Here is a 13,906-nt window from a genome sequence, read left to right on the forward strand (position 1 = left end):
TCCAGTCTCCCCGGCTCACCATGGAGGCTTGGAAGGTAGGCCTGGAGAGGGTGCCTCCTGCAGGCTGTCCTTGGGCTCTGGCTCCCGGCGGGCACCCACTGTTTGCGCCACGAGCTGGAACACAGACTTGTCCAGGCTGAGCCAGTCCGAGGGCAGCCTAGGGGAGAGCGGCCAGGGCTCTGGCTCTATCTGTGCCCGTCTCAGAGCAGGCTCTCCCACCCCCGCTAGTCTCCACCAGGGGCCTCCTCTTACCTATTTGTGGGTCGGGCCTCGCGCTGAGCCTTCCGGGACCCAAAGAGGTGTCCCCACTTGATGCCCCCTGGTGAAGGTTCGGACGCTCCTTCCTCATTTTCTGCTGGCGGGGCAGCGGACCCCTCCCTCTCCCGGCTCCGCCTCAGCTCCGCCAGTACAGAATCAGGGGGGCTCCCCATCCAGAAGGGCCAGCCCTTCTCCCGGCCAAGGGTCTCCTCGGGGGCAGGGCAGGCCTCGGCGCCCTCCACGACCCCCTCGCGGGGGGGCGGCCCCACGCCTCCTGCCGCTTTCTTTTTCTCACTGCCGCTGCCAGTGCCGCCACCTCGGGGGAACCTGGACCCCTCGCTGGAGCCGTCGATATAGACCTGGGAGCTCTGCATGAGCTGGTACCACCAGCCGGCCTGCCCACTTCGGGCCCACCTGCCGCGCCCTGAGCTCCCGGCCGCCTCTGTCTCCTCCTCTTCCTCCTCCTCCTCTCCACCTTCTGGGGCACCCACACCCTTCACCCGCTCCCCGGGGGCCGCCCTGTCCACATCTCCGGGGCCGTCCTGGCTGCGGGAGCGGGCCAGCTGCAGGGTCGAGTGGGCGGACAGCAGCAGGTCTTGGGACACTCGCAGCAATTCCTTGTGCTGCCGCTGCTGCTGGCCGCTCTGCAGCAGCCGGTGCTGGAACAGCAGGTCTAGGCTGAAGGGCAGGAGGGCCAAGGGCTGGAGCAGCAGCAGCAGCTCCTCGAAGAGGCCGGGGCACACCGTATGCGCTGCATTCAGGAAGCCCCACGGCTGGTAGTGCGTCTGGACAATATCTAGTGGGGAGAGAGGGAGGGGGACTGAGCCACACAGAGAAGCAGAGCCTGGCCTGGGGGTGGGCCTCGGAAAGGCGAGGCGGGCAGAGCCATCGCATACTGCTGGGCGGGCTGTGTACTGTAGCAACCTGGAGTTCAGAGGAGAGGCTCCTGGCCACCCTGACTTCCAGATTGCCTGAGTATCTGCCTGGCTTCCAGGCTCTAACACAGCAGAGGCTGGGAAAGGACTCGGGTAGAAGGCCAAGCCTCGAGATGAAAGCTTGTGTGGTTCTCCTCCCCACCTCTAGACTCTGCAAAGACAGCGGTGCTGCCCCCGCTTTGATCCTCCCGGGACGGGCCTGTATTGAGTTGGCAAGACAGCGCAGGGTTCTGAGTGTTACCTTCGTGGTTATAGAGGTGATTAAACCAGAACTCCAGGGACCGGATGCTGCAGGGAGAGAGGGGAAGAGTTGAGTCTTGTGCGGCGATAGCCAGATCGTGAGGTACAAAGGACACAGATATGGGGGGTCAGACACAGCAGAGGGACAGGCGAACATCTCCCTTCAATGGCAGGCTAGTTTCATGTTACATAGTTCTGGAAACTCAGAGGGGATGTAGGCGGGGGTGATTCACAAGCCAGTCACTTCTTAGAATGGAGTTGACTTGCCCGTGACCCAAGAAGTCAGGGCAGCTACTGAATGAGAAGACAGGGCAGCTGAGGATCAGAGGGGATGACCCTGGCTCTTACTCAAGAAAGAAGGACACTATGATATACGTGCCAAGGTGGACTGGGTCAAGCAGAATTCGGAAGCAGTGCTGGAACTGAGAGGTTCAGGGTTACAATCCCCATAGGGACTGAGAACCAGATTAATTTCCAAGTGAGCCAGATTATAGATTTATAAAAGCAGAAGCCTGTATTGGTGATCAGAGTCGTGGGTCTGGTAGGAAACCTGTGACCCATGAAGAGAGGCTGTAGCAAGGTGGGGAGAAAGTGGGCCTGAGCCTGGCCACAGATCCTGCAGATTCACCCTTTCTGATTCAGTCTAGGGAGTTGGTTCTTCAGAGGGGCTGGGGCCCAGGGGAGGGGGCTGGTGGGCTGCGGATTTCCACACACTCACTTGAGCAGGCCGAGGATGAAGGCGTTGAAGCGCATGGTGTGACTGGTGAGCTCTGGGAACTGGCTGACCTTGTTGTACAGGCCGTGCAAGACCTTGGTGGATGGGCCTGGGAGGAAGCCAGAGTTGGAGGTCACCACTTATGGAACCCTGAACATTCAGCTTGGGCTTCTTCCCTTGCCACCAGCACTGACCTAGCTGTGTGGAGGCCTCCACCACGCTCCACGGTGTGTTCTTACGTTGCCCAATGATGACATCCAGCACAAAAGACTTGAGCCCGTCCTCCAACACCGCCCGCACCGCCGGGCACAGGTACTTCAGGACCAGGTGGCCCACGTTGGGGCTTACAGAGCTGTTCCCCAGCTTCGCCTGCGGGTGCAGCGGGGAAGCACGGGGGTCACCTGCAGCCTGGCCTCGGTCCTCTGAGTCCTTACGGTACTTCTCCTGTGGTCCCCGCCCCCGAGGACCCAACTCTGAGTTCTGGGGGAAGGAGAGCAAGGGCCGGGGGTGGCACAGACAGGTGAGGCTCAGCAGGACAGAGCTCAGCGCTCCAGTGTCTTGCCTACCTTCACCCCGGGATCCCGACTTGTGCCAAAATGGGCCACAATGAGGTCCACAGCAGTGTTGACAGCCTTCACCAGCCCTGCAAGTGAGAATTTGATGGGCCAGGTCCCTAAGTGAGTCCCCAGGCAACTTGGCTGGGAGTGGGCCCTCAGTGGGGAGAGGGGAGAGGGCAGGGCTTACACACACACACACACACACACACACACACACACACACACTCTCTCTCTCTCTCTCTCTCTGTCCCCGCATAGGCACCACAGGCCTTGGCTTCTTCCTGGTTTTACCCAGTTCTTAAGCCCTTCCTGATTTATACTCTGCCAAGACCCACCCCAGTGATTCCACTAAGACACTCAACGTTCTCACTTCCTTGCCCTCTTACTTCAAACCTGGATCAGTCTAACTCTCCATCCTCTCCACTCTGAGAAACCAGGCTATTGGCTGCTGCTGGAGAAAGTCCAGAGCTGTTCACCCAGGGCCTTGCAGCACCCTCTGCTATGCTCTCAGGTTGTCATGCTGAATCCTTACCCCTCTTCTCAAGCCCTTGGTTCAGAGGCCACTGGTAATGAATTCAACTTCCCTCTCCATCCAAAAGACAGGACTACATTACATCTGTCCTTCCCACCTGCCCGCTCTTGCTCCCTTTCCATCCTGGAGGAAGGTGACCATTCCCCTTCTTGCCTAAGGTTCTTCCCTCTCGACGCTCTGAGTCCCCTGCTCTGTCTCTGCAAGGGACTTTAGCTTCATCTTTCTCCCTTTCACAAGCTCCTTCTCTTCAGCCCACAGTTATGCTCAATCCTCTCCTGATCATCTCATTTAAACAGCTCTGCTAAATAGACTGGTTCCCTGTCAGTCCTTATCTGATTAGATGTCATGATCATGCTTATCCAAGCTACCTTGCCCTGTAGCACTTGAGCTCCCCCGGTTTAGCACACAGGAGTCTCCCTCCCTACACATAGCTCCCTGAGGGAAGAGACTGGAGGCTGATTCTTAAGCATCTGATAAATGACTGTTGCTTACTTGCAGATACTCATGATCCATGGTACTGACTTCTGCCTCTTGCCCCAGTGCTTGTGCTAATTCCCTCCCAGCACTTGGAGTTCCAAGACAGGGAAATATTCGGAAGGGCTAGATAGTTGGGCCACAGGCATAAAAAGGTAGAGACAGCAGATTTCCGGTCTTGAGCTAGGAATGATATTCACCTTTTTTCTGAAGCAGGTCAATGGATACAGCCTCTGAGCTGCCATCTGGGGACAGGCAAAACTCAGCGGGGGGCTTCTCAGTCAAGGAGAAAGGGTCTTGGAAGTCAGGGCAGGTTAGCGGTAACGGCTTCACTACTTGACCTGGAAAGAAGAGAAAAATCAATCCCAAGCAACTGTCTTCCTGAGTGGCAGCTCAGTTCTGTGCCTCATGTCCTCTGAGATGTGTTCTTTTGGGATTGACCCCCTCCCTCCCGGCTGCAGCAGAGCCTGCCCTGGGTTTGCTGGGGACCTGGCCCACACACCATTCAGCCGGCAGTTCAGATGGCCAGCAGCGCTGAGGGAGCCGGGGAACTCAAAGATGGGGTTCCTTCGGGCCAGCCGAGCATCCTGCGGCCTTCGGTCTAGGCTCCCTGACAAACCAGGGGGCCCTAGAGGGTTCTTCCTCCTGTATTCTCGCCACTTGAGTGCTTGAGGGGATAGGTGGTTGGCTGAAATCAGGAGAGATTAGCAGAAGAGACAGGAAATAGTTAAGAGACAGCATTTCATACCCACCCAGTGGGCCTGTATAAAACCCGAGGGTTGGGATATTAGCTACAGAGGCACACGCTGTAACCTGTGACCCCCATGGAGCACAGGAAATCCTTCAAAGGGGAGGTAGATGCCCGGGGTGGGGAAGGGGGTGGGCAGTGAGCTGCATACCATTACTGGGCCTGGAAGCCATGCTGCCCTCGCCACCTCCCCGGGCCAGGCTCTCCGCTCGGCCGAGGCTAGATCTCCAGGAGCCCAGAGGAGGCAAGCTTCCTGTCCCATGGAGCCGGTACTCAGCCAAGGTCAGTATCTTCGGATCCTCCTTCTGCGGCTGCTGGGAGATGGCAGGCCGGACAGCAGGAGGACAGGAGAGGCCCCATGGAGGCGGGCTTTCTGTGGCTGTGGCCTGCTCTGGGACAGGGGAGCACGAGGTGGAGGCCGAAGAGTCGGTGCTGGGCCCAAAGGGGCCAGTACTCCGGATGGGGGAGTAGCTGCCCAGCGGTGACGGCCGCGAGGTCTCTGGCTCAGGCCCGGCTTTCCTGGCACCCCTGTGGGTGGGCACCCGCGGCTCCCCTGAAGGAGCCGGGTCTGGGCCTGGGGCGGCGGGGGCAGCCGCGGGGGCAGGCTGCGGCGCGCGGCTGCAGCCCGAGAGGCTGTAGAGCTGGGAGAGGCCGTGCAGGGCCCGCGCCTTGGCCAGCTGCTTGGGGAAGTGGTGCTGGAACACGAACGGCTGGATGGGCAGCGTGGTCGGCCTCTGCTCCTTGCTGTAGCGAAGGACCGGTCGGCTCTCAGCACCACCCCCTGCGGCAACAGGGATGGAGAAGGAATCAAACACGGAAATCACATGAGAGGAGGCGGAGGGACAGTCAGGAGATGATGCCCACCAGGGAGGGGGAAGAGAGGGGCGGGACCCGGGCTGAAGGAACGGAGTAGGGCAGGGGTAATTTGCCTCTGTGGAAGGTGGCACTGCTTCTCCCATCTTCTCCTGGTGTTTTTATAATACTGACTTGTCTCTTGGCTGTTCAGCCCTTCTTCTTTTTCTTGACTTCAAATGCGGGTGCATCTTAAGGCTCAATTCTTATATTTCCCTTTACACTTTCTTCCCTGCATTGTTCATGTCCAGACAGTCATATAGGTGACTTCTGAACCCATGGCTTTAGCCCCAACCTTTCTCTTGATCTCTAGATCATTCTACTTTAGGTTTCTGTTTCCAATCAAAATTTGCTATTTAAAATACCTCATTCATTCTCCTGATGATTTCCATTTCTGCCAATGGCAGAACCACCATTTTCTTTGTGAAAGTGAAAGCATCAGTCACTTAGTCGTGTCCGACTCTATGTGACCCCCAAGGACTCTAGCCCGCCAGGCTCCTCTGTCCACTGGGATTCTCCAGGCAAGAATACTGGAGTGGGTTGCTGTTTCCTTCTCCTTTGTATCTAAGGTCTAAAGGCCTGGAGTCAGTCACATATTTTCAGTGTCAAGATGTTAATTTACTTCAAGCTTTCACCCATCATCCCTGCCTCAACTACAGCCCACATATTTCCTTCTTGATCAAGTCTAACCATAATAAAATATTTCTTTCCTTTGCTGCTAGAATCAGCTTCCTATCACCCAACCCACCCCAGTCATACTCTTTCACTGATCCTGGCCTTGGAACCCCAGTGTCCACATCTGCTCCTTCTACACAGAGGTGCGTTTCCCAAGGCTGGTCCTCTCCTGTTCTTTCAGCCAACCTTCTGGTCAGCGTCCCGCAGAACATGCGTCTCAGAGCGAAACACTCCACAGCCCTGCACAGAGGCAGTCTTTGCGTTTGGGTTGTGGGTCTAATTAAACACTGCGCGCTGTAAACACCCGAATAAACACCAGGTGGCGCCAGAACCGCCCGCATCACCTGAAACCCTGGGTGTGGCTCACTCCCACCCCGGGTTCAACAGCTCCGAAGCAGGAATAAGTATCCACAGTGAAAAGACCTGGGTATCGGAAATTTAGAGATCAAGTCATTTGCCCAAGGTCACACAGCTAGGAAGTGGCAGAGCTAGAAATCTGCCTAAGTCAGAGTTTGGCTTTGCGGCTAACGTTCTCTCTGCCACATCGCACCACACGTGAAATGGTATCAAGCTGGATTTTCCTGCTCCTTGTCTTTCCCCATTTATTTACTTCCATGAGTCTTAAGGGGATGGTGACCACAACCCCACAAGGCAGGCGTTTCAGAACCACTCTCAGTGGACATTTTCAGACTATACTCTCCTGCCAGTCCCAGTCAGCCTTAGCGAACAATCTCCCTTGCTCACTATGCTCCAGCCATACCTTCTTCGGTCCTTAAACATGTCAAGTTCATTAACATCTTGGGGTCTTGTGTACCGCTGTTCCTTCTGCCTGAAATCAGCTAGGCATTCAACTCAAGTGTCACCTCCTCCTCAAGACCTTCTCTGATTGCCCCAGTGCCTCGGGCAAGGCATGCTCTCATCACCCCGTTGTATTTCCTTTTTAGCAATTTTTCACTGTCAGAAATGATCTTATTTGTTTATTGCCCATTACTCCTTATTAGGGTTCTGGAAAAGCAGGGGTTTTTAAATCGTTCCCTGCTGCATCCCCAGTGCCTAGAACAGACCTTGGTACATGGTAGGTACTGAATAAAAGACATGAAGGAATCCTCACTGCCACCCTTGGCTCGGCATGGTCTCACTGCATCCAGATCTTCTCACACGGACCAGCTCACTTCCTAGAGTACCAGTTCTACTTCCCGTGGCTCTGCTGCCCACAGAACAAAGTCTAATCTCAGGCAGGTCGGGGCCACACCTGTGGCAAATGCACTACCCTCCCCATTGGCGTGGCTCTTCCCACCCCTTTCCCATCTTTAAGCACAACTGCTTTTCCCGCTGGGAATGCCTTCATCCTCTCCACTTATTTAAATATCAAATTTCAAGCCTGAGCTGACTCTGGCTATCAGATTAGGTCCTCCCAACCTCAGCTTTACTGTACATGCTATATAGAGTATGTTTGAATTAGACTATCTATTCCTACTCTTTTAAAAATCCTCCCTGCTAAGTTCTCAGAGTAGGTTTGAGGCAGAGGAGGAAGACTGGGAAAGGGGGAGGGGTGACTATCAGTGGGGAGCGGATGTCAATTCTGCCCTCTGGAAATACAGGGGAAAAGGTCTGTCCTGTTCTGTGAGACAGCCCTTGGAAACCCTGGAGATAGGAAGAGCATTCCCTCAAGTCTAGCTGCAGGCAACAGGGCCCAGCCTCTCAGCGCCCTAAAATGGAGCGCCCAGAATCCCAGGTGGGCACTCAGAGGTTCACAGGAGTGGAGAGGAATATCAACTCCTCCCTTCTGGAGTCTATAAATGAATCCAGCCATCTTAACTTTTTAGAAGCCCTTCCTAGCTGCTGACTCATTCTGAGTTTGCAATCAATTATTAATAAATATCCCAAATCAAGAAGAGCACTTACATATCAAAGTTCATATTGGTCCTTGAAAGAACAAAACGTTTTTCCCAGACTTGATAAAATCCTTTTAAAAATCTTGATTCTGCTGCTCAGAATCTCAAAGAGATCTCACTTCTTTTGTCATTCATGAATTCATCATTCTTTGATTAAAAATAAAAAAGTTTGTACAGAACAAAAAGAAAAGCCCTATGATAGGTCACTGGAGATTTATGGAACAAAAGTCTAATATTATTATGAAAAGTCTTATCTGATAGCAAAAGCACTTTTAAAGCCTCTCCTCCCATATCTGATCAGGACTGACCTTGTCCTCCGAGTGCCAGCCAAGCACTCTCTGTGCCCAGATAGACCCACCAGGCACTGCGGTCTGAGAAGGGTGTGAGAAGACTCTGGCCAACCCCTGCCGTTTCTAAGCCCCCTCTGCCCTAGAGACCTTCTTGCATCTCTGGGGCAGTTCCTCCATGTGTGTTTAGGAGCCTGAAGTCATCTGACATGCTGCCATCTCCCAAACAGCAGGTATAGCACCATTTATGGGTTTTTAACCCCTTTCCTTTGAGAAGCCAAGGGACCAACTCTAAGGCCGAAGGTGAAAGTGTCAGTCACTCAGTTGTGGCGGACTCTTTGCGACCCCATGGACTGTGGCCTGCCAGGCTCCTCTGTCCATGGAATTCTCCAGGCAAGAATACTGGAGTGGGTTGCCATTTCCATCTCCAGGGGATCATCCCGACCCAGGGATGGAACCCAGGTCTCCTGTATTGCAGGCGGATGCTTTACTGCCTGAGGCGCCGGTGAAGCCCTAAGGCCACAGACAGCATATTCCCCATAATCGATCTTCCCCCTGCTTTATCTCCCCTTTCCTTCCAAACCCTCTGAGATCTGGCTTCTGCCCTCATCACTCCCAAATGCTGCTTTGGGGATTTTCAGCCTTAATCCTAGTGGTTTCTTTTCAGAACTTATTTGTTGAATCTTTTTTTGAATCCTTCTTCTTTGGTTCCTATGACTTCACTCTCTCGGTTTCCCCTCTATTTTCTTGGCTGGTTTTTCTGTTTCCTTTGAGGACTGCTCCGCTCACCCTTCAATCACTGTATCCCCAGGGCTCTGTCCCTTGTTCCCTTTATAACTCTACACATTCTCCCTGGATGTTCTCACCACTCATAGCTTCAACTACTATTTTTACTCCAATGACTCTCTGATCATGGTGGTCTCCTGACCTCCAGGAGACATCCTTTCTAATCCAGCTTCCATTCAAACAACCTGTGATCTTTCTAAAATGCAAATCAAAACATGCCGTTACAAACCAAAAAATGCCATTTCCCTAATTAAAATCCTTTAATGGTTCCATCCACATTCTACAATGGCCATACTAAATTATTTGCAGTTTCTGGAAAGCATCAAGATACTCTGTGCCTTTGTGGTTTTGTACAGACTATTGTATAAGCCTAGAATGTTCTTTTTACGAGTCTCCACAAAGCCTACTCCTCTAACATTTTTCTAGACTGTGCTTAAATGTAAACTGTTAGCACTCCTTCTCTGACATTCTGGTCTGTTTAGGTATTCCTCTCACAGACCAGTACCATACAATTGCCACCTCTACATTTTAATTGTGATTCCTTTTCTGTTTCCATCCATCATCAGAATTCCTTGAGCACAGATATTGTCCCAATCGTCTATAACCAGCACCCACATAACACAGAGCCTTTATAAAATAATCACTTAAGCGAAATGAAATAAATAGGGAAGAGCTGGCCTGGGAGGCTCAAAGGTTAAGCGTCAGGTCTCAGGTTCTTTGAAGAGTGGCTACAATCACTGATCAAAGAATGAACTCACTGACGCCCAGTGTGGTTTGTCTGTTTGACATTTCTCTTAAACACGGCAAATTCCTTGATGTCCAAAATGGAGGTCAGGCCTTATTCCTTTCCCAGTAAACCTACTTCGGTGTCGGCAGCCCCTATCCATGTATCATCATCTTTCCAGTCACCCGGGCTTAGAGTCACAATCTTCGGAGCACCTGCTATCCCAATACATCGATCTCTCAGTTGCTGATTTCATCTCCTTGGTGTATGCTTTATTCCCTATCCTCTTCCCCCTATTATAACTGGAGGACATGCTCTGGACTGGAAAGATGATGGGTCTGGGCTGAGAAACCTCTAGTGGTAGAGATGGGGTGGTTGGCAGGACCTATTACTGATAGGAGGCCATGCATACAACCTGCTACTCTCCAGCCACTAGGCTCCTTACCGTCAGCTTTAGCTCTTGCGTCCCTCTGGGTATGGCTGTTGGCTGGGCTCCCTGGGAGAGCAGGCCCTGGATCCATCAGCTGGGCCAGGGGCCCCTGCCCAGCAGCTCTGAGGCCAGCGGGTGGCATCTCACTGGACTGGGAGCCCTGACAGACCTGGGTGGACCAGGGCTCTGGGCCAACCAGGTCCATGCCTGGCCCCAAGGGCATGGGTGGGAGGCTATGGCTACAGTGAGTGCCCTCATCTGGGGGGCCCACCCTGTCTTGCTGGGCTTCTTGGATGAGTGAGAACTCCTGAGAAGAGTCCCCAATGCTTGCTCGCAGTGGAGGGGAGCCAGAGCCTGCACCTTTCTTCCGGCCCTTGGCGAGTTCGGCAAAGGAGGTGACCCGCCGAGGTGGGGAACTGGGCCCAGTGATGGCGGCAGGGCCCTCACTGAGGCGCACTGGGCAACTCAACATGCGTTCCAGAGAGCCCAAGCGGACAGGGGGGCTGCGTTCTAGGCTGCGGTCGTAGCTTCGAGAGCGCTGACGTCCAGTGCTGAGGTTGGGGGGCGAGGTGTTGGTGTATACTTGCCCCTCGATCACCGTGCGGCCCATGGGAGCCTCCGCTTCCACTTCAGAGCCCACTGCTTCTTGTTCCTCTGGCTGGACGTCTGGCTTCCGGAACAGGTAATACTCGGAGGGCTGGCTAGGGCCAGGGTCTGGGCCAGGGCCAGGGGCAGGACTGATCTTGGTGTGTTCCTCCGAGCAGCTGGTGACAGAAGAGCCAGCTGGGCTTGTGGAGGACTGGGAGGACAGGTCACAGGTGACAAGTTTGTAGTAATTCTGCGTGGCCACGACAAGACGGGCCTGGCTCTGGAAGCAGGCTGTGAGGTCAGCCACAGCTGGGCAGGGCTCACAGTGCGGCCGGTAGGAGTTGCAGTTGGCATCAAGCTCCGGAGACGAGGCGTGAGGACAACCATAGCCACCTTCCCTTCCTCCACTATCAGGGTGATGGGACTCACAGGACATCTTCGACTCAGCTGGGGAGGGCTGCAGGTCCAGGTAGAAGGCGCCAGGGTCTGAGTGGCTGTAGAAGGAAGAGTCGCTACAGGACTGCGGGGCAGAGTTGAGGTTGGCGCGGGCGTTGCCGTGCATCTTGCTGTAGAGGGTGCTGAAGGTGACCAGCACGCCGTCCGAGCTGGTGCAGGAGGAGTCGCTCACGTAGCCCATGGACTGGTCCGCCGCCTCGGACTGGCTGGAGGTGCTGCTGCAGCGGCAGTGCTGGGTGCCCGAGCCCGAGCACCTGGGGTTCCTTGGGGATTCATCGGAACTGAGCTTCCACTCCTGGTCAAAGGAGAAGCCAGCGGTGTCGCTGGCCCCACCCCCGCTGCCACTCCCGCCGGGCCCCCCACACTCATCCAGCTCCATGGTCTCAGCTTCCGGCTCTGGCCGGCAGCAGCGGCCGGTGCTGCAGTGCAGGGCATCCAAGACGGTCACTGGCTCCTGTTCTTGCCCTTCCACCACTCCGGCTCGACTACGCGCTGCCCCCCATGGCCTGCCCACTCTGGGGCCCGGCGGTGGCAGCTGGAAAGAGGAGAGATGGAAGGTGGGCTGGCCAGCCCCGTGCAGGTGGAAGGACTGCTGGGCGGCACTGTCACTGATGCTATCCTCATATAGGTCACCAAGTCCCGGCTCCGCCACGCCTGCCTGCAGCAAGAAGGGGTTGTGTCGTTTAGGGGCCCCGGGGCCTCTTCCATCCCGACCCCTGCTCTTGGCGCTGTCAGCAGACCGTGTAGAGCCCCCCGGAGCGGACTGCAGGCTGTTGTACAACAGAGAGTCGGCTTGTCCGAGGTCCTGATCGGGTTGGGGGATGCCCAGCTCCGGTGGGCAGAAGGGGTTGGGTCTTGTGCTCCCGCTACCTCCACCTCCCCCTCCACAGCACTGCCTGTCTGGGACTTGGCAGTGCACCAGGGGGATGTGGTGGACGATGAGGGTCTCTCCAGTCAGCTTTGGGGGACTATCCATTCTGGAAAGTTCGAACAGGGGCATCAACAGCACCAGACGCTGCCCCTGGAGCCCAGAGGGGCAGAACACATGTCATCAGGAGAGCTTGGTACCTGGAGAGAGAGGGAAAGAAAGGGAACCTAATGTCACCTCCCCGAAGTCAGGGACATGCCCCTGCCCACGTCATTTGCAGATGGCGAAGAGCCCAAGAGGAAGAAAGATTCAGTCAACATGGAGCTGGACGACTCAGCCCAATGGGGTTCATGGCCTCATTGCACAGGGCCATCTCTCGAGTGTCCCCTTCTCTGCAAGCTCGCCATGCATCAGCCCTTTCTCCTCTTTCCTAGCAGTAAACAATGACCAGTCCTGAGTCCAAAAAGAAGTATGAATGATGACATAACTAAGAAAACACCACCTAAGATGCCTGAGAGGGTGCTAGGCAAAGGAGCCACGGAATTGTCTTACACACAGCTACAGCACTTACAGATGACGGGACATCACTAACAATACGTCAGGTATGCACAGCAATAAGCTATAATTTTGCAAGAAAAGTAACTTTTAATGTATTATATCACTTGATGCCTGTGTCATCTTGGACCCCCTTTCCCCTCCTGAGCCCCAGAATACCTGTCCCACTCCGACTGGCTGTGGGCAAGGATCCTCAATCTTCCTACTACTGTATTACAGCTTCCTGAATAGAGACTGATTTAGGCAGCAGACTTCGAGTACGGCTGATGCCATCCTCTTCCTTCCCAGTGTGGGGTGTTTTTATATTTTTTGTATGACTCCAGCACAACATCAGGTAAGGTTTGGCGAAAACGAGGCATAATATATTCTTAGTATTTAGCTAGCTCAGGGAAGAGATCTTCTGAAGTGCCCCAATTCTGTCCAGTTTTAGCCAGAACTTTCCCTATGAGGGTCGCCTAAAACGTCTTCTCTTCCTGGTTTTACCTCTGATAGGCTGAGGTCAAGCTCTCTACACGGAGCCCATTCTGGGCTTCTCTGGTCTCTTGGCTGGACCATGGCAGAATGGCCCCCCTCAAGTTCTAGTCTCCTGTGCTAGCAAGGTCAGGTCCTCAAAGCCTTCACTTGCTCAGACTTCTCATACCTAATCTCTCCTAATTCATTCATTTCTCTTCTTTCCCTTATCATTCCTGCCATTTTCCTCTACCTACAATGAGTCTAAATCCCTCACTGCCCAAGTTCTCCATCATTTAGCTGAACCCTTATACCACCAATTTCTTAAAAGTCTAACTCATTTAGATCACAGGATCAGAGCTCTTCACATGGAGTACAGTAAAGAGTCAGGCAAGTCACACATGCTCAAGGACACAGACAGGCAAAAGACACATAAAAGAAAAAATTCAAACGGCTAATAAATATATGTGTGAAGGACACTATTAAAATATGTTATTTGTGTTAAGTTAAATTACATTAAAATTAAAAAGCGAGGATTCACCATCTTTCTTCCTCCTTTCCTTTCTGAGAGGAAGGCTCCTCTGTTGGACTTCCAAGCCTTTGTGTGTTGACTAGGGTAAGAAGTAGACAGGCAGAAGGGCAGAAACCAGAGAGGCTAAATCAGCCACAAGACTAAAGAGCTACAGAAGAAAATGTGGGAGTAAATTCATTATCTTCGGTTAAGATTATTATTGGATGAATTCTTAGATACCAAAAGAACAAGTGATAAAAGAGAATACAGATAAGGTAGATTTCATAAAAATCAAAAACCTTTGAGTCTCCAAGGGACACGATCAAAAAAGTGAAAAGACAAGCCACAGAATGAGAGAAAATATTTGCAA

General features: G+C 53.6%; 1 protein-coding gene across 6 annotated transcripts in view; it reads right to left on the bottom strand.

Moving 5' to 3' along the window:
* RUSC2 (RUN and SH3 domain containing 2) overlaps positions 1-13,906 on the bottom strand; it is a 58,521-nt gene that overhangs the window by 765 nt on the left and 43,850 nt on the right. For 4 of the 6 annotated variants that reach the window (XM_043486688.1, XM_043486691.1, XM_043486692.1 and 1 more), the window contains exons 2-11: positions 10,124-12,220; positions 4,611-5,240; positions 4,214-4,399; positions 3,912-4,052; positions 2,715-2,791; positions 2,343-2,517; positions 2,152-2,257; positions 1,435-1,481; positions 253-1,054; positions 20-157 (exon numbers count right to left, since the gene is read on the bottom strand). In XM_043486688.1, the coding sequence (XP_043342623.1) occupies positions 20-157; positions 253-1,054; positions 1,435-1,481; positions 2,152-2,257; positions 2,343-2,517; positions 2,715-2,791; positions 3,912-4,052; positions 4,214-4,399; positions 4,611-5,240; positions 10,124-12,152 (4,331 nt within the window). In that variant the 5' untranslated portion in view covers positions 12,153-12,220. The remainder of the gene's footprint in view (positions 1-19; positions 158-252; positions 1,055-1,434; positions 1,482-2,151; positions 2,258-2,342; positions 2,518-2,714; positions 2,792-3,911; positions 4,053-4,213; positions 4,400-4,610; positions 5,241-10,123; positions 12,221-13,906) is intronic. The other 2 variants (XM_043486693.1, XM_043486694.1) reach the window with 1 other exon arrangement.

This window comes from Cervus canadensis, chromosome 14 (assembly GCF_019320065.1).
Source record: "Cervus canadensis isolate Bull #8, Minnesota chromosome 14, ASM1932006v1, whole genome shotgun sequence".
Taxonomy (NCBI): domain Eukaryota; kingdom Metazoa; phylum Chordata; class Mammalia; order Artiodactyla; family Cervidae; genus Cervus; species Cervus canadensis.